The following is an 18,565-nucleotide window of genomic DNA, read 5'->3' as shown; positions in this document are numbered from 1 at the left end:
GGGGGTTCCCTGCCTTCCCTGGGTGGTGGGGAACGAGAGGCTGCAGTTCTCCCTCCAGCCCTGCACGAGGTCCTGGGGTGCCCCTGACTGGTGCCAGTCCCCCCCTCTGCGGGGCTGTGCTGGGACCCCTAAGCGGAGCAGGGAGCTGCGTGGGGTGTGTGCCGGCGAGTGCTGGCCGTGGCTGCCCAGGCTGACCAGGGGCCGGCATCCCTCTCCCGCAGCGCCCGCCAGCCCCACGTGCGTGGCCTCACGCCAGGCTGCCTGCGGTGCTGGCTGCATCCCTGTTCCCTGGCTCTGCGATGGCGAGCAGCAGTGTCCTGATGGGACGGACGAGCAGTGTGGTGAGTGAGGGGAAGCTGGCACCCATCCTCTGTCGCGGGGTGGCTTGAGGGGCTGTGCTGTGTGAGCATCGAGGGGCCCAGCTGCTCTGGGGGGGTGGTGGGGCAGGGCAGGCCAGAGGCACCTGACTCCTTGCTGGCTCTGCCAGTGGCTCCTGTGTGGCACCCTGCAGGGATGTGTGTGCCCCAGAGCTCCCGGGGGATGTCTGTGGCACGGGGACATGTCCTGGATCCCAAGCTGAGCGAGGCAGCCCCCCACCTGCCCAAGAGCCCTGTTGGAGGCTGCTGTGGGCCAGCCCCTTGGCAGAGCCCCTCAGGCATTGCCAGCACCTGCCCCGTGCCAGGATGGAGGGGACCCTTGTGGTTGTGCTGGAGCAGTAGGTCCCAGTGACCATGTGCTGTCCCTGCAGATGTTGCCTGTGGTGGGGACCCCCATGTTTGGCAGTGTGACGACGGCCGGTGTGTTTCTAGCAGCTGGCGTTGCGATGGTGCTGCTGACTGCTTGGATGGCTCTGATGAGCAGGACTGCGGTACGTAGACTCTGCTGGGGGGGCTGAGTGGGGGTGGCTGGGGGCACAGGGCAGGGTGTGAGTGCTGCTCTGTTCCCTCAGTGTGTGGGGCAAAGAAGGTGCAGTGTCCCGGCACCCACCACTGCATCCCACACTGGGAGCTGTGCGATCGGCACCAGGACTGTGAGGATGGCTGGGATGAGGAAGGGTGTCCCCAGCAGCCCTGTCTGCCTGGGCAGTGGCAGTGCAGGAACAGGGTGTGTATCATGGCCGAGTGGAAGTGCAACGGGATTGACAACTGTGGTGATTCCTCGGATGAAGATGTCTGTGGTAAGCAAGCACGCTGGATGCTCCTCAGTGGGGTGAGACCTGTCCAGGCCATGTGTGATGTAAGGGGTACTTTGCCTTCCTGGGCCCCAGCTCCCCTTGGGATGCTGGCAAGCATCCCGGGAACCTGTTGATGCTTTGCGGGGCCTCCCCATGAGTCAGGCACCCACAGCCTTCCCTGTGCCCACCTGGTATCGGTCTGCCCTCCTGACATGAGCTGTGTGCACCATAGCTCCCTGCCCTCCTGGCATGATGCGGTGCGACGAGGGGAAGTGTATCCTGGAGTCCCTGATGTGCAATGATGAGGATGACTGTGTGGACGGCACTGACGAGCCCAGCACATGCGGTGAGTTGCGTGTGGCTGCCGGCCACTGCCTGTGTGGCTGGGGCCTGGGGGAGCCACAGAGCTGTCCTGCATTGTGTCACCCCTCTGCTGTGTCCCTGCAGGTCGGAGCTGCTTCGTACGCAACGGGGGCTGTGCAGAGACATGCACTGACACGCACTGGGGAGTGCAGTGCTCCTGTGGGGCCGGCTGGGTGCTGCAGGCCGATGGGCAGAACTGTGCTGGTAAGGAGAGGTCAGGGTGTACATACTTTGGGCATGTGCAGCCTCGGCTGCCAAAAGCAGGGTCTCCCCGGAGCCGGCGCTTGCATGGGAATGCCTGGCTCAGCCCTGCTCCTGCCTGCTTGTCACACCTGGCCCCACAAAGGCTGTGTCTAGGTCATGTCCCAGAGGCAGCTGGTGCGTTTTGGGGCTGGGGCCCAGGTCCTGGTATCTAGGGAGCCTGCCTGTGGTCCCTGGGGAGCAGTGGTGATGCTGTCTGGGGGTGGCTAGCCAGCTGTGTGGCAGGCTTCTGGCTGCACCTATCCCCGCAGATGTGGATGAGTGTTCCCTGGAGTACAGCCCCTGCAGCCAGCTGTGCAGCAACACCCTGGGCGCTTTCAGCTGCGCCTGCCTCCAGGGCTACACCCTGTGGCATGGCACCACCTGCGAAGTGGCAGGTAGGGTGAGCCGGGCAGCCCGGGCTGTCCGAGGGGCTGGGCCGTAACCCCAGCTAGCCAGGTCCCCGCTCACTGGCTGACATCCCCCTCGCCCTGGCAGACAATGCGACACAGATCCTGGTGGCCGTGGGGCAGGACCTGGCCCTTCTGGATGTGCGGACCCAAGCCTACCGGCCCCTGCTCTCCACCGATACCAAACCCCGTGCCCTGGTGTATGACCTGCTCCGAGAAACCTACTACTGGCTGACAGAGGAGGGCGAGCTCCGGGCTCATCTCCCAGGGAAGGGCACGCAGCCCCTCTATGCAGGTGGGGAGGAGTGAGGGTGCTGGGTGCCATAGTGGGGCTGAGATGGGAGCTGAGAGCTGGCCTGCCGCCCCAGCCCTGCCTTTCCTGTAGAGGAAGGGGCAACATGGGTTTTGCCCCCTGGCCCAGAGCAGGGGTGGTGTGCCTTAAATTGCTCTATCTCTGCAGATGCCGGGGAGGTGAACAGCATCTCTGTGGACTGGTTCACAGGCCAGCTGTACTGGGCCAGTAGCCACCCTGCAGCCATCTGCGCGGGGCTGGGCGATGGCAGGGGCTACGTGACAGTGCTGGGGAAGGACGTGGCACCAGAGCAGCTGACAGTGCATCCGGCTGCAAGGTGAGGTGTGAGTGAGCCAGGGTTGGCCCCGGGTTCCTGGGTGAGCGATGCTGGTGCTGACCATGTCATGCCTGCTGTGGGGCTGTGGCAGCACTGGTGTTATGCTGTGAAGTGGGTGCTTAGTGCCTGCCCCCAGGTCCCTGTACTGGGTCAATCGAGGGCAGAGGGGCCGAACAGTCATTGCTGCAGCTGGTATGGATGGTTCAAACTGGCGGGAGCTTACAGTGGTGTCCATGGAGGAGCCTGTGGGGCTGAGCCTGGACCATGTGGCTGGCAGGCTGTACTGGATCAGCGAGTACAAGGAGGTAGGGATGCAGGGCAGCAGGGTTCTGCCCCCCCAGGTGCTGGGAGGCGATGAGGTGGGAGTGGGGAGGGTGGCCCTGGTTCCCCTGTGGCTACAACCAAGGCATGGGAGGGAGCACGGAGCAGTGCCCAGGTCTTGCCACACATCCCTGGGCTGGGAGGCGGAAGGCACCACTGTGAGCCCCGTGGCTGTGGGACAGTGCCAGGGTGTGGGGTGCCACATGGTGACCATGCCTTGCCTTGTCCCCAGTCCATTGAGACGCTGCAGGTGGATGGCAGTGGGCGCCACTCCTTTCCCACTGTCCTGCGGAGCCACACGGAGCCACTGGGCCTGGCTGTGTTTGAGAGCCGGTTCTTCTGGACTGATGGCACAGAGCTGGTGTCGGCCACCCGGGTGTCTCCCCAGGAGCATGCAGTGTTGCTCCGTGCCCCTGTCTCGGCTTTCACTGTCCTGCATGCACTGCAGCAGCCTCCCCGTAAGTACCCTGCTGGGCGCCTGCACCAGTGCAGGGCTGGCAGCATCACTGCTGCTTCCCTGGGTGCTGGGGGAGGCTGTGCTGGGTCCTGGAGCTCACTGGGTCCTGCCTGATGGCTCTCCAGGCCCTGTGATGAGGGGTTGTGGGAGAGGGGATCTATGAACCTGTAGGAAAGCAGCCGAGTCCCATGGCTTCAGGTAGACCTGAGCCCTCCTACCTCATGTGATACTGCTACCCTGCCTGGGGTAGCCAGCCCGCATCCAGCCCCAGGACAGCCTGTGTTTTTGGGGGATCAGGAGAGGCATGGGCGGTCACGGCTGCCTGAGCTCTTAATGTCCCCTTGCTTCCAGGAGACACTGCTGCGTGTGCTCCGGGCCTGTGCAGTCACCTTTGCCTTCTGTCCCCTGTGCACCCTCGGGGCTACAAGTGTGCATGTCCGGAGGGCCTTTTCCTCCTGCCCTCAGGGAAGTGCACAGGTAAGCAGTGTCTGCAAGGTGGGCTTGGCTGCCGGGGCTGGGACACATCACTGTGGGAGTCAGAGGGAAGGCCGTAAGGGGCTGTGGCTTTGGGATGAGGTTCCCAGCACACACCAGTGCTGTTACGTTTCTGCCTTGGTTTATGCTGGTGACCCCATCCAGTGCCCCTGGAGCCATGCTCACACACTGCCCTTGCACCCTGCAGAGCTGTCCATCGTGTATGCATCGGGGAAGGCCATCTCCCTGGTGCAGGTGGGCCCTGGAGCACACAGCAAACGGGTGCAGGAGTGGCAGGAGCCTCTCCATCTGCAAGACGTGGACTGGCAGAGGTCGGTGCTCTACGGGACAGATGACCATGGGACGCTGCTGCGTGTTGTGGGGCACCCTGGTAGGAGAGAGGCTGTTGCAACTGGGCTGCCAGGTGAGACCCTATGAGGTGATGGAGGGCGTGCTCCCTGAGGCCTGAGGATCTCCTGGGTGCAGAGCCCCGCAGTCCCATGGTGCCCACGCTGGGGCTGTGCTGAGAGACTGGGCAGCTGTGCCCTAGTTTTAGGGGCAGGAGGGACTAGGCAGAGGAGTGGGGTCATGGCACAGCCTTGTAACTGCTTGCCTGCCTACTCTTGCCAAGTCTGCTCTGTCCGTGTGGACATCCGCTCGGGGGACCTGTACTGGCTCGCGTGTAACCGGAGGGACATCGGAGTGATCCAGGCATCTGACATGTCCCCACGCATCCTGCACCATGCTCGCAGCAGCATCCAGCACCTCTTCTTGGACTGGCAGCGGGGTGCTCTGTACTGGTTAGCCCGTGGGCAGCCCCTGCAGCAGCTGAGCCTGGCTGGGGGTGCTCCGTGGGATGCCTGGAATGAGACCTGGCCTGGAGACCTGCCTGCAGCCATGGATAGCAGAGGCTTCAGCCTGCTCTGGAGCTCAGTCCTGGGTGAGTCCTGGGAGCAGGGAGAGCGGAGGTGGTTGCTATAGGCAGGAGTGACAAGCCATGCCCTACGTGCAGTAGCTCCCTGCCTGGGCAGTAGGGTGCTCTTGGGGCAGACTCTGTCCCATGGCTCAGCCCCTGGCCTCAGCCATGAGGTCCCTGCCATAGCTGTGGGTTATGGGGGCACAGGGTGGGCCATGCGGTGGGCCACAAGGGGTGCCTGTGGGCCCCAGGGTCCTACACCATCCCTCTGCCTCGCAGGCCTACGGGCACTGAGTCTGACGAAGCAGCAAGCAGTCACGCTGGCACCCAGCTGGTCCCACGGCCTTGTGGCTGCCTTTGAACCATACCTGGTGTCAGCAAACGGGACGGCTCTGCTGCTGTGGGACCGGAGGACACTGGCCCTTGTGCTGTCCATGCCGGCAGCAAGCGTGCAGGGAGTGGTGGCCTTCGTAGGCTCGGAGCTGCAGGCTGGTAAGAGTGGCCACGGCTCTGTGCCTGGCCCTGGTGCTGTACCTGATGGGGCTGGGTGGCCCGTGGTGCTCTGAGCTGGGGCAGGGTGCCTGGCTGCTGGTGGCTATGTGGGGTGCTCTTGGAGGTGCCTGGAGTGTGGGGATGGCACAGCCCCAAATCCAGGCTCATGTTCCTGTGCCTCTGCCAGTGCCACCAAGCAAGGAGTCTGCCCTGCCGCTCCCTCCACCTGTGACCACCACTATGAAGACAACCACAAGTACCACTGCTGCTCAGCCCACTACCTCCACCACAAGACCTACACCAAGCAAGACCACCGCTGTGCCCACCACTACTCGTGCACCAACCGGCAAGGCTACCACATCACCAACCACCACCAGCCAGTCCACATCAACCAAGACCACCCCAGCACCAACCACTGCCCGGACCGCGCCAACCAAGACCACCACTGTGCAACCAGCTGCCACCACCACCACTCGGTCCTTGACAACCAAGACCACTACTCCATGGCCAACTACTATCACCCAGTGTCCAACCAGTCCTGCACGGGTAGTGCCGCATACCCCACCCCTCCCATCCAGCCCTGCACGCCCCCTGACCCCAGTCCTCCATCTCTCCTGTCCTCGCACGCATGTGCCCTGCCGTGATGGCACCGAGTGCGTGGACCAGGAGTACATGTGTGATGGGGAGAAGGACTGTGCAGATGGGTCTGATGAGGACGGGTGTGCCCAGCTCTGTGACACCCCAGGTAGGAGCCGTTCTTCAGTCCCCTGTGCAGCTGGGTTGCCCTGTGCCAGGGCTGCTGGCCGCTTCCTGGTGGGGTTGGTGGGGTGGGGCCCTGGGAAGGTCTGAGTGTGTCCTGGGCTCTGGTGCTTGTGATGTGGCATACTGGTTTCTTCTGAGCTTGGTGCTGGGCTGGAGGTGCTGTCAGAAGGGGATAGGGCTGGCCCTGCTGCTCGTGGTGACCTAGATGTGGCTGAGTTGAGACTGCCTCACTGGTCTTGCTTGGGACCTAGGCTGCTGGAGATGCACTGACTAGGAGGGACCAAGCCCTTTCGCTGTAGCATGGGGCCATTCTAGGTCACTGGGGGGCTAGCAGAGAGTCTGGGCACCCTGGCTGCCTACTGCAGGCTTAGCAAGGAGCCTTGTCTCCCCAGGGGCCTTCCACTGTGTGAGCGGAGCCATATGCATCGGGGCTGCGGAGCACTGCGATGGGGTGCCACAGTGCCCTGATGCCTCGGATGAGACAGGCTGCTGGAGCCCCACGCAGGAGTGCACCCTGCGCTGTGACGCTGCTACCCGCTGCATCCCTGAGAGCTGGCTGTGTGATGGCCACGCCGACTGCCTGGACCACACCGATGAGCAGGGCTGTGGTGAGACCCTGGGGCTGGATGGGACAGGGGCTTCTGGGGGTTGCCTGTCCCACAGGTGGGTGCACCAAGTTTCCTGTGGGTCTAGGAGCAGGCACTGCCTGGGGCAACCTGCTGAGCAGCTGGAGGGGCCATACCCTGCTCAGTGCCATGCCTGCGCTGGTGGGAAGGGGATGGGGATGGGAACAGTGCCACCGCTCAGCCCTGGACCTGCCCGCAGTGCCGAAGGAGTGCGGTCCTGCTGAGTTCCCCTGCCAGAGTGGGCAATGCGTGGCCCTGGCCCTGCGCTGTGATGGCGACCACGACTGCCGGGATGGCTCGGATGAGGAGGGCTGCGCTGTGCCCCGGCCGCTGCTCTGCCGTACGGGTGAGGTGGCGTGTCCCCGCAGCAGGGAGTGTGTGCCGGAGGCCTGGCGCTGTGATGGTGCCACCGACTGTGGGGATGGCACAGACGAGCAGGTGAGTGGGGTGGTGGGGACACAGCCTGTCCCCGCTCACTCCCAGGAGTGCTGGTGGCCCTGTTCACCTTCTGCTTTTTGTAGGGCTGTCCCTGGGAGGAAAGGCTGTGTGGGGACCAGCAGTGGGGCTGCTCCCATGGCCATAAGTGCATCCCTGATGTCTGGCGCTGCGACAGAGAAAGTGACTGCACAGACGGCAGCGATGAGGCTGGCTGTGAGCAACACCCTGCTTTTATCCCCTCTGTGTCTCACCCAGGGGCGGTTGGTGGGTGCCCAGCACAGAGGGAGGTGGGGACGTGTCTGTACAGAGGCGAAAGGCCCTGTGTGCTTCTTGCTTCTTCCAAGCATTTGTGGTGGTTCCAGGCCCCAGGTAGCTGTTGTTCCTATAGGGCTGGTGGCCTTGGGATTGGGATAACCTGAAGCCAGGCTACAGGCACAGCTCTGAAGGTGGCTGCAGTGAGCCCTGGGCACCTTGCGGGAGCAGCTGAATCTGCCCCAGCTGAGCAAAAGGAGCTGGTGGATGAGGCTCAGGGCAGGTTTCCCTACATGTCCCTGCAGGCCAGCCTGCTCCCTGCCAGAGTCACGAGTACCCATGTGGGCTGAGGGCCTGCCTGAATGCATCCCTGGTGTGCGATGGCCAGCAGGACTGCACAGATGGCTCGGATGAGGGGGGGAACTGCTCTGTGCCCTGCCAGCGGTCCTGCGCTCATCTCTGCTACCCCTCGCCCCAGGGCCCTGTGAGTGCCAGCAGTCCTGGTCCAGGGGCTTACCCTGCCATGCTGCCCTGGTTCAGCTGCAGGAGGGAGCCTCATGTGTCCCCAAGGCAGGACCCTGACAGCCCCTTTCCCCGCAGCGGTGCTGGTGTGACCCAGGCTATCGGCTGGCCGAGGACAGTCTGTCCTGCGTGGACATAGACGAGTGCATGGAGTGGGGTGAGAGAGCCTGCAGCCAGACGTGCCTCAATGCCCCAGGGTCCTACAGCTGTGGCTGTCTCCCTGGCTACCTGCTGGAGCCTGACGGACGTGTCTGCAAACTCACTGGTAAGCCCTGTGACGGTCAAGCAGCACCAAAGGTCCATGGCACTCCAGGGTACACCAGGAGCCGGTGGGTACCTGCCCCCCGTGCCTGCTGCCCATGAGCCTTGTAGTCCCATGAATGGTCCTGTCCCCTCTGCCATGTGGCCTCCCGGGCCTCACTCAGCTGTGAGCTGCTGCTTGCCAGCCCATGGCTGATTGGAAGATCCACCTGCACTAGCTAAGGAACGTGCTGTGCGGCAGGGCCGAGTCCCAGCAGGCTCCAATGCCTGTGAGCGCCATGATTCCTGCCTGTGTGTGCTGGGGCCACCAGCACTGAGCAGAGTCTGGGTGCCTGTGTTGCCCCAGGACCAGAGCCCATGTTGCTCGTGGCCGTGCAGTCAGAGGTGTTGTCCTATGGCCTGCGGAGTGGGCGTGAGGAGGTGCTACTGGCTACTGACAAGGATCGCATTGTCTTCTCACTCGACTATGACCTGGTGGAGAGGAAAGTCTTCTGGATGGACTTGGCCACAGAAAGCATCCGCTGGCAGGACCTCGACTCGGGCAAGAAAGGCACACTGGTGAAAGGTGGGCTGTGACAGTGTGGGGTTAGCAGGGCTGGCCCCTCTGTGGTTGTGCAATCTCCAGGTTGCAGTGGGTGCCAGGCTCTGTCCCCTTGTGTGGAGAGGTGCTGGTGGGAGCAGGGTTGGGTGGAGCCAGACCTCTTGGGATGGAGGGGACCTGGGCAGGGAGCATTGTGCCAAAGGGCCATGCAGCTGTCACCCCACGGGTGCTGACTCTTGAGTGCATTGCAGGTGTGAGATCAGACTGTGTAGCAGTGGACTGGCTTGGGAGGAACTTGTACTGGACAGATGGGGCAGCAGGGCAGGTGCTGGCCACTCGCCTGGGGGCTGCCTGGCGAGGGATACCAGAGTACACTGTGGTGATGGATGGAGACCTGGACCAGCCCCACTCCCTGGTGCTCCAGCCTCTGGCAGGGTAAGTCTGGGACAAGAGGATATGGGGACCTCCTTGCCATCCCTGCCCTGCCCTGCTTTCCTCCACAGAGGCAGGTGGACAGGCTGGGGAAGAGTTGGGATGGCCTCACCTGGGTGCTGTTGGGGATGTGCAAGTGGGGAAGAAGGCACCTGCCCCTGCCCTGGGTGGAGCTCTCAGTGCATCCCTGATGGGATGGGAAGCTCCATGCTGCTCCTCTGGGCTGCCCTGGTACTGGGACGATACTGTGCCAGGTCTGTGGGCCAGCACCTCTCTTCCCACCAGGCTGTTGTACTGGTCAGAGGTGGGGAGCCACCCACGGCTGATGGAGGCCACCATGGATGGGAGTCGGCGGCATGTGCTGCTGGCCCAGGGGCTGGGTTGGCCCACAGCACTGGCCCTCGACCTCCCCACCTGGAGAATCTTCTGGCTGGATGAGAAGCTGGGTAGCATTGGTTCTGCACATCTGGATGGCACCAGTGTGAAGGTCTGTGGTGTGGCTCTGGTGATGGGTTCCTGATGGGAGCCAGGGTGGGTGCTCACAGCCTCTCTGCCAGGTCCTGCAGCTGGGCTGGGTCCGGAGCCCCTTCGCAGCGGCGGTGTGCGAGGGGCAGCTCTACTGGTCGGAGAGGAAGGCATGGTCCGTGCAGCAAGTGGACAAGGCCAGTGGCAAGAACAGAACCGTGCTGCTCAAGCGACACGGGCAGCCCCATGGCCTCCAGGTACCTACCTGGGGGAGCCCTGAACCATGCTGTGCCAGCTCTGCTGGGGGTGCCACCCTGCACGGCCCCGCCATCCTCTGAGTGCAGAGCTACTGGGAGCTGTACCCCCATCCTGGTGGTCTTTGGGCAGCAGTCCTTGCGGTCAAGGGTCTCTGGTCCTCTTGGAGCATCTCTGCCCCACCATTCTGCCCCCAGCTGGGCCGCGTCCGGGCCTTGGCAGCATGGCGTGGTGTCAGTCATGCTGGGCACTGGCAGGGCTGTGAGGCTGAGCCTGCCCTTCCCACAGGTGATGCACCCAGCCCTGCGCCCGGTAGCCCCTAACCCGTGTGTGTCACGCGGCTGCTCCCACCTGTGCCTGCTGAGTGCCAGGCATGCCGGGCAGTGCCGGTGCCCTGCCAGGCTGATCCTGGCCGCTGATGAGACCACCTGCCTGCCCCTCCGCGATTCGGCCTTTGCCCTCCTGGTGTCACCGGCAGCCGTGGCACAGGTACTGTCCTCCTGAGCAGGCCCTGAGGGCTGCTGTCCTCGCTGTCATCAGGGGAGTGGGGTCCCTGTCCTAGCGCTGCCTCCTTCCTCCAGGTCTACCTGAAGGACCTGCCTGCAATGGCTGGATCCCAAGGCCTTCCCCCACACCAAGCCCTGCCCTTGGCCAAGGTGGGCCGCCTGACAGCCATCGACTACACAGTGAAAGACAAGAGCCTGTACTTTGCGGAGGTGGGGGGTGACTCCATTGGGCTGCTGCGCCTGAAGGACTGGGGCCGGCTGTCCTGGAAGCAGGCGGTGGCTGTGGAGGGCACGGTGACGTCCTTGGCCCTGGACTGGCTGAGTGGGAACCTGTATTGGATCGGGGGGCAGCCGCCCAGCATCCGTGTGGCAGCTCCGGGGGGGCAGTGGACCCTGGTGCTGCTCAGCCAGGGGCTGCAGGGCGCTGCCTGGCTGGCGCTGTGTCCTCATGCTTCCACCATGTGCTTTGTCACGGCAGCAGGCAGCCACCGGCCCAGCGCCGCAGTGGAGTGCGCGGCTATGGATGGCACTGGCCGCAGAGTGGTCTGGAGGAGAGCCCGGGCTCCCACTGGCCTCGCCTTTGGGGGTGCCGGCACCCGGCTGTACTGGGCAGACCGTGGTGAGTGTGGGCTGAGCCAGGGCACTGCTGGGGGTGTAGCAGTGGTTCAGGCACTCGGTCCGCAGGGCACAGCCTAGCACAGCCCCAAGGTGCAGCCCGGAGCCCTCCGTGCTCCCACATCTGATGTCCCCGCGTCTCTGCCCTGCAGAGAGAGGTGCCATCAGCAGCATTGAGCTGGACGGATCCCACTTCCGGGTGGTGCGGGAAGGGCTGCATGGCCTCTCGCTCTTTGCCATCGGAGAAGGCTTTCTGCTCTGGAGCACGACCTCAACCAATGGTGAGTCCATTTGCTGTGCTTTGTCCAGCTCCTCCTACTGCACCAGGACACAGGGGTGTCTGCTAGTCTCCATGGGGTGCTGCCTGCCCCTCCCCGGGATGAAGGGCAGGCTGGGGGACCCCACCTCCTGTTCTGGGCACCCTTGCGAGAGGAGATGGAGCAGTGCTGACCCCATGTGTCTCCCAGGCTCCAGCAAGATCTGGCACAGCCGGCTGGAGCGGGCTGAGAGCTGGTGGTTCCCAATGGAACAGGAGTTGGTAGCCATAAGGATTTACAGCCAGTTCTCACAGGAAGGTGGGTCTGGGGCTGCCCTAGGCTGGGGCGCTGGGGGGGGGCTGAGCCATGCCCCGTGGTGGCCATGCTAACCCATGCTGTTTTGGCAGGCACCAACAGCTGTGCAAAGAGCAATGGGGGCTGTGCCCAGCTCTGCCTGCCCAACCCTGCAGGGCGGCTGTGCCGCTGCTCCCCTGGCTACCACCTGGTGCGTGGGGTGGCATGCATGCCTGCATTGCCCTGCCCGGCCCCACTCCAGGCCTGCCCTGACCTCCAGAGCTGCATCTCCGAAGAGCAGGTCTGCAATGGGCACCCTGACTGCGTTGACAGCTCCGATGAGTCTGGCTGTGAGTGCCTGCCCGTGGCAGGGGCGTGCAAGGGTCCTGGCTGCGCACGGGGTGGGGAGCCTGCCCAGTCTCCCCCAGTTTGGGAAGGGGGGTCTCACCTGGGTTTCTGCTGACCTATGCCCATCCCTCCAGGCCCCTCTGTGGAGGTGGGGACACAGGTCCCCACAGTGGCACCACCCAGAATGTCCCATGTGGAAGAACAGAAACCAGCCTTACCTACAGCTGCACCCAAGCCTCAGCAGCCCGGCACCAGCCTGCCCGCAGGCCCTGGCCCCCAGGAGCATGGAGAGCCCTTCGTCGTACACCCCAGCACTGAGGAGGTGCTGGGGGCTGTGCCATGCAGCAGTGAGACATGTAACCTGCGCGGGGACTGCGCTATCGAGGCTGGGCGAGTGACATGCCACTGCGCCCTGGGCTATCGTGGCAACTACTGTGAGGAGGCAGAGGTGAAGCCTGTTGCAGGACCTATTGCCCTGGGGGTGGCTGTTCTCCTGCTGCTCACTGTTGCTGCTGTGGGGGCCCTGGCCTACATGCGGAGGCGGGACAGGCGGAGGAGGTGAGCTCTGGGGCTGGGCTGGGCCAGGTACAACTGGGGATGGAGAGGGACACGGTCTCCCCGCCCAGGGACAGCCGTGGTGTCCTGGGGCACTCCTGGGCTATGTGGAAAGCTCCGATCACCCTGGCAGGCTGTTACCAGGGATTTATGGCAGGACCTTGGGATCTGCCCCATCGCTAGGAGATGGCCATGCCATCCTCAGTGTACTTTTTTTCCTCCCCAGGACCTCAAGCACTGCCTCCACCCGAGTGCTGACCTTGTACCACCGTGAAAGCGATCCTGAGGAAGAGGATGGTGAGGAGGAAGAGCTTCCACCCAAGAGCGATACCTTTGTGAATGAAGCTTACGATGGGAAAGAGGTGAGTAGCATCTGGAGCAGGCCCTGGTAGGGACCCCCCTGCCACTGTGGGGTGCCCCAAAGACACCCCCCCCCGGCCCCCATATGCAGATCCTTCCCCAGGCCCAGCGCTGGCATGGTGCCCACTCCTGAGGCAAGCTCTGCCCTCCTGCTGGGGAAGAGGGGCAAGACCTGGGGGTGCCTAGAGTCTGGCTGGTACAGGGGCTGTGCCCCTCCATCTGTGGCTGGAGCCCCTCTGCCAAGATGTGGGGTGGGCCCAGGGAGGCTGGCTCAGACTCATCCTTGATGCACCTGTCTGTGATCTCTGCAGGAGCTGCCAGCCCCGCTGAGGAAGGGACCATCTTGCCCTGACACTGTATTTTCATAAAGGAATGTTGTGCAGCATCTCTGGTGCTATTGTGGTTTGTGTCTGGGCTGGGAAGGGGAGGTTGGTTTGCTCTTCCCAGATCTCTAAGCTCTAGGGAACTTACAGTCCAGAGCAAAAAGCTTTGGGAGGCTTTTTGGGAAGTCTCCAGCTCCAACACATTCTCTCAGCCACCTGAATTTGATCTCCCCCTGAATCACACAGGGCATCCTGTACCATCCCTTAATCACACTTAGGGCATCTCAATCCACTGTCCCTCTGCAGCAAGGCTTAGCTTGCTGACCAGGGTGCTTTGGGCTCTCCTGGGGTAGAAATCTGGCCAAATAGCTCTGCAAGGAAGATGGTTCAGCTCTTGCCTATGCAGGGTGCCAAGCAGCATTTTATAGTGCAGTTCTGACCTCCTGAGTGTCTCTTACAAACCAGTGAGACCAGTTTTACTGCCTCACACCAAGCTAATGATGAAAGGGGAAATATATGCTATTTTTTTCCCTGTCATCTCTCTTTTTTTTTTTTTTCCTCTCCCCCCCCCCCCCCCCTGAAGGGGCTGTTCTCAGGGAATGAGAAACCTCTTCCAGAGCTGATTTTGACCATGGGGGAAAAGTCCTTGAGGAAGGTGCTATAAAAGCTACCTGTACCCTTTTACAGACCTTTCATCCCTGCTTCAGGCAAAGCATGGGGGAGCTGGGTTAACCTTGCACACTGGCTGTCAGCCCAGCCTGCCTGGCAGAAAGCCCATAACCATCCCACAGCACAGACCCATTCCTCTTCATTTATTTTGCTGTTTGCACAGCCCTGAGTTGAGCAGAGACATGTGGGAGGTGCTCTCCTCCCCTATTTCCAGCCCTGAAGGCTACAAGGTGCTAACCTATACCATGCTCACGTGGGAACACCGGAGCTGCCTTTGCCTAAGCTTGCTGTGCAGTGCAGCAGGATGAGCTAAAAGCTGCATGGAGGCACTGGAGCCATGGCTGGTCCTCAACTCAGCATGGCTTTGGCACAGTTGTGGGGCCCGGAGCACAGCAGGCTTTTGAGGAGGTTGCAGAGATTCAAGCCAGGTCCTTGGTTTTGTTTCCAGCCTGCCCTGAGGGTACCCCAAGAGAATGGCACAGCTTGGAGGGGCAGGAGACAGCGCTGCTCTTAGTGTCAGGCAGGCGGGCTGGCCTGTGCCCACTGCTGTCCCTGTGCTGGGGCTACAAGTCGGAGTCACAAGGCAGGGTGCTCCTCTGGTGCTGTCCATCTCGCTCATCCTCCAGGATGTCCCAGGGACTGCGGTAAGCCCCAGTGGTGGAGCACGGCCCAGCCTCCAGCACAGGGCTGGGGGGCAGTTTGGGGGCCCTGCGCTGCTTGCAGCAGTGGTGGAAGCTGAGGGTGAGGGCCAGCCCCCCCAAGATCTCCAGGCAGCTTCCCAAGTAGCTCAGCACCAAGCTGTAGCCTACAACCAGCGTGCTGCTAGCGGGTGCAGGCAGTGCCCACAGCTTGTGGGTGTACCAGGAGGCAGGCACGAGGCTCAGCAGCCCTGAGAGGAGCAGCACAAGCCCTGCCACACCAGCCAGCAGGTGCTGTGGCTCCTTCTGCCAGCAGCGAACCCCCAGGGCAGCCATCACCAAGCCCAGGAAGGTGAGCACCAGCGAGGTAGGCATCAGCCCTTGGGCCACTCGCACAGGCACCTGCTCAAAGTAGCCCAGGTCATCAGCCTGCCCACAGTGGCGGTTGTGGCTGCTCTGCCGCTCACTGCACATGTCCCAGATGCCCTGCTCTAAGACGAGGTCAACGGGCTGGTTGGGTATGAGGCTCACCTGCCTCCAGCTGGGTGCCAGCGTGCCTGTGAGTGTCAGCAGGAGCCCGCAGGGGCACAGCACCAGCCCCACGATCATCGCTGTCGGCGTCCGCATGCTGGAGAGGTGGGTGAAGCAGGCTCCAGGGTGCTTCTGCTTGCCAGAGGCAGGGACGTCCGTGGGGGTTCTGGGAGAAAGCAGAGGCTTACCGCTGCTGCCTGTCACCTGGGCAGAAGAGGTGGCGCTGGTGCCCCTGGGCTGCTCGGTGCAGGCAGGGATAACCCACAGTCAGGCAGTAGTCCCAGGGCCCCCCGAAGCCAGCGCAGGCCACCGTCCTGGCTGTGCCCAGGACTGTGGGGAGGTGCCAGCGGCAGAAGGAAGTGCAGGCAGGGAGGAGCCCGGCACAGGTAGGGCTGGCTGGCACCCAGCCCTGAGTGCTGCTGCAGGGGCAGCACCTGCCAGGGGTGCAGGAGCCTGCGGGAACCGCCGAAGCTCTGGCGTCCCCTCTCCCCTTGCAGGTAGGGGGGCGGGGGTGCTGGGGGCAGTCAGCCATCCCCGGGCTGCTGCAGATGGCACTGGGATGTCTCAGCGTCACCGCTTGGGAGGGCTTGGCAGTGCTTGGTCCCTACTCCTCCCTTCTGGGGAAGCACAGGACCCTGTTATGGCTTGCTTAAACTGGCTGCGAACTTATTTTACTATCTACTGAATTAATTTATGAAAAATCATTAATTAAGATGAAATGCTAGTGGCTCTCACAGTTGGTAAGGACGCCGTGGTCCTCCCCAGGCCCAGGAGACCTTCCCAACCCCTGGTCTTCATCTTCTTGCTGTTCATCCCAGCAAGCATCTCGTCCTTCAGGGACAGCTCCTGAGCTTGGCCCTGCTCTTCCCTTCCCATGCTGTGCTCAGAGGCCACCCGCAGGCACAGCAGTCTGGATCTCAGCGGGTGAAGCCCCTGGGATGTCCACCGAGATAGGTATGGGAAGTCACCACATTTGAAGAACCTCTATGTGAGGTTTTGAGCCCCAAAATGCACTGGTCTTGGGCCTCTCCAAATTTCCCTGAATTTCTGCCAGTCACGCTGAGCCCAAAAGAGGGCAGCATCCTCTGTGGATTAATTTGGGATGAGCAACCCCGGCTGATCTAGAGGGCTGCATGTGTGTACCTCAGCACCTTTGCATTGCTGGATTGGTGGCCTCGGCCACCTGGAGGGCTGGGTGGGTCTGTGCTGGACCAGCTGCTGGACCGGCTCCCTTCCCCACTCCTCTGTCCCACCCCTATTGCTCAAGTGCCCCTGAAGCCCTTCTGCTCTGTGGGTGCCAGATCATTTTAGGGATTGGATTGCAGAGCTGTTGATCACTGGATCTCAGCCCAGCTGGAAGGCAGGGGTGGGTTGGACTCAGCCAGAGGCTCATGTCCCCAGCTGTGTCTGCAGGGCATCAATGCTGACAGCCAGCTGTGCATAGGTCCAGACTGGGGACACCTGGCTTTGTCGTATACAGGTAGTAATTTGCTAAAATTTGGTACTCCTCAGCTGAGAAACTAAGCTAGGGATTGCTGTTTCTCTTTCTGTCCCATTAACTTTTTTAACTTTTACCCCACTCCAACCATTGACTCCATGCCAAGCCACCCATTACTGCCCTTGGAACTGTGGGTCCAACCAAAACACTAAATGCTGCCTGCCTGATGTGTTGCCTGAGGCTGCCTTCTGCCATGGGACCCCTGCCCCTGACAGGAGCAGGAGCTGAAAGTCTGAAATCTCTTAGTCCTGACTCTCGCAGGAGGCTGTATTTTCCTTTCCATGTGGACACGAGGTGGAGGTTGGCTCTGAGAAGACATAGTCCTCCCGGGGGAGAGGGAGGCAGAGAGAAAGGGCTGGTAGTGACCTGGGGGGCTATGTATGAGGGCTCATCAGTGCCATTTGGCTTCTGAGCTCAGGAGATTTTTACTAAGGTGACAAAACACAGCTCAGTGGCAATGCTGGCAGATAAAGCAGTGGTGACCTGCGGAGTAGCCAGGCCATGCTATAGCTGTGAGCAGGTGGGAGCAAGACCTGAGCTCTGTGTTGCTGGCAAGGGCTTGGCCCCCCCCCATCCCAGATGTGCAGGCAGGGCATGCGCTAGCCCTGCTGGAAAGGGGGAAATTCTGCATCTTGTCAGATTTGCCCACGTTTTTCCCAGACAGGCCAAGAAACCTAGAGGCCTGCTGCTCAGGATGCGAGGGGTGCCACAGGTACCCCCACCCTGGGCTTTGCAGTGCCTGCCCTAGGGTGCCTCTTGTCTGCTCCCCCAGCGATGCTCTGCCCCTCTTGCCCTCGCTCTCACAGGCTTGGCTTTGGGAGGTGGCCACTGCTTGGATCTGCAGCAGCAAGTAGAAGCTGGGTGCTGGGAGCATCACAATTAAGCAGCAGTGTCAGATTTAACAACCCGGGCCCTTCCGATTTATTAATAATGCCGAGGAGGATGCATCTGCCCTTCGGGCAGGAGCCCAGGCTTCTGATTGTGGGGCAACAATAAGCAGATTAGGTGATGTGGCCCTGGTGCTGGATGACCTGCTCTGAGTAAGCTCACGGAAGGAAACAGGATTAACAGAGCTGTTTCCCGATACCACAAAGTTATAGATTGTTCATTTCTTCCCTTTTACTTTCTAATGAGGTTGTATGAAAAGCAATTCAAAGCAGAGCCTGGCCCTTTCCAAGCTCTGGGGAAGCATTTAAAGCCATCTGGTCACAGAGATAAAATGGTCTGGCTGAAACTGCCTTCCTTCCCATGTTTCCCTAGCTGCTGGGTGGGGAGAGCCACCTTACTTGGTGTTTCCTACTTCTCCAAGGCTGTGACTTAGTTTTTGCTATCTTGGCAAAGTCATCTCTAAGAACGTGATGGAAACCGTACCCAGACCTGGTTGAGCTGGCTTGCATTTTCTTATTATTTTTTAAACATATACACACACACCCCCCTTTGTAAATTGGAGGAGCAGCAGAAGGCCTTGAGCTAACTGGAACTGGAAAAGATCCAGGGCAGGATGGTCAGAGCTTGAGCTTGATTCCAAGAAAAAAAAAAAAAACAAAAAAAACCCGAAACACGATGAGCTATTGAGTGCCGGGTTGCTGCTTCCAGCCTCAGATACCCTGCGCCACTGAAGTCTGGGAATGCATTCAGGACACCATTGCTGTGTTCAGTCTGTCCCCTGCCTCCCTAGGTATCTGCTTCTAGCCACTGGTGGTGATGGTACCCCAGACTGGACAAGTACTAGTGTCTCTTATGTGACAGTAGCTCAGTGTAGGGTCAGTGTGGATAGCACTAGTGGCTAGTTGGGTTGCTGGCTGGGGTTAAACCACGACAACCATTATCACACCGACTGAGCAGAGCTTGGTGTAATAACTGGGCCTTGCCTGATGCCAGAAATGGCCACAGCTGGGGAACAAATACACATAACAGTCTCCAAAGATGCTTCTGTGATCC

The 18,565-nt window shown here is 61.5% G+C and overlaps 2 protein-coding genes across 2 annotated transcripts; one reads left to right on the top strand and one right to left on the bottom strand.

The window, feature by feature from the left end:
• The first annotated feature begins 1,106 nt into the window (after positions 1-1,106).
• Positions 1,107-13,333, top strand: LOC104827775 (low-density lipoprotein receptor-related protein 2-like). The gene is made up of 29 exons (XM_010561025.1): positions 1,107-1,177; positions 1,407-1,520; positions 1,622-1,741; positions 2,050-2,175; positions 2,276-2,482; positions 2,648-2,816; positions 2,953-3,121; positions 3,370-3,595; positions 3,946-4,071; positions 4,277-4,459; positions 4,700-5,008; positions 5,264-5,476; positions 5,723-6,022; positions 6,078-6,221; positions 6,631-6,846; positions 7,064-7,302; positions 8,155-8,341; positions 8,684-8,902; positions 9,130-9,313; positions 9,596-9,797; positions 9,868-10,032; positions 10,319-10,519; positions 10,612-11,155; positions 11,304-11,432; positions 11,619-11,726; positions 11,816-12,052; positions 12,185-12,608; positions 12,832-12,967; positions 13,277-13,333. The coding sequence occupies exons 1-29, from the start codon at positions 1,114-1,116 to the stop codon at positions 13,331-13,333; spliced, it is 5,718 nt and encodes a 1,905-aa protein (XP_010559327.1). The 5' UTR covers positions 1,107-1,113.
• A 1,187-nt stretch (positions 13,334-14,520) lies between these two features.
• Positions 14,521-15,222, bottom strand: CLDN23 (claudin 23). Its single transcript, XM_010586140.1, has one exon. It carries the CDS (start codon positions 15,220-15,222, stop codon positions 14,521-14,523), a length of 702 nt encoding a protein of 233 aa, XP_010584442.1.
• Between the last annotated feature and the right edge of the window lie 3,343 nt (positions 15,223-18,565).

The sequence above is a fragment of the Haliaeetus leucocephalus genome, unplaced genomic scaffold (genome assembly GCF_000737465.1).
Source record: "Haliaeetus leucocephalus isolate CR32 unplaced genomic scaffold, Haliaeetus_leucocephalus-4.0 Scaffold140, whole genome shotgun sequence".
Lineage (NCBI taxonomy): Eukaryota > Metazoa > Chordata > Aves > Accipitriformes > Accipitridae > Haliaeetus > Haliaeetus leucocephalus.
This window is presented reverse-complemented; position numbering and strand designations above follow the sequence as displayed.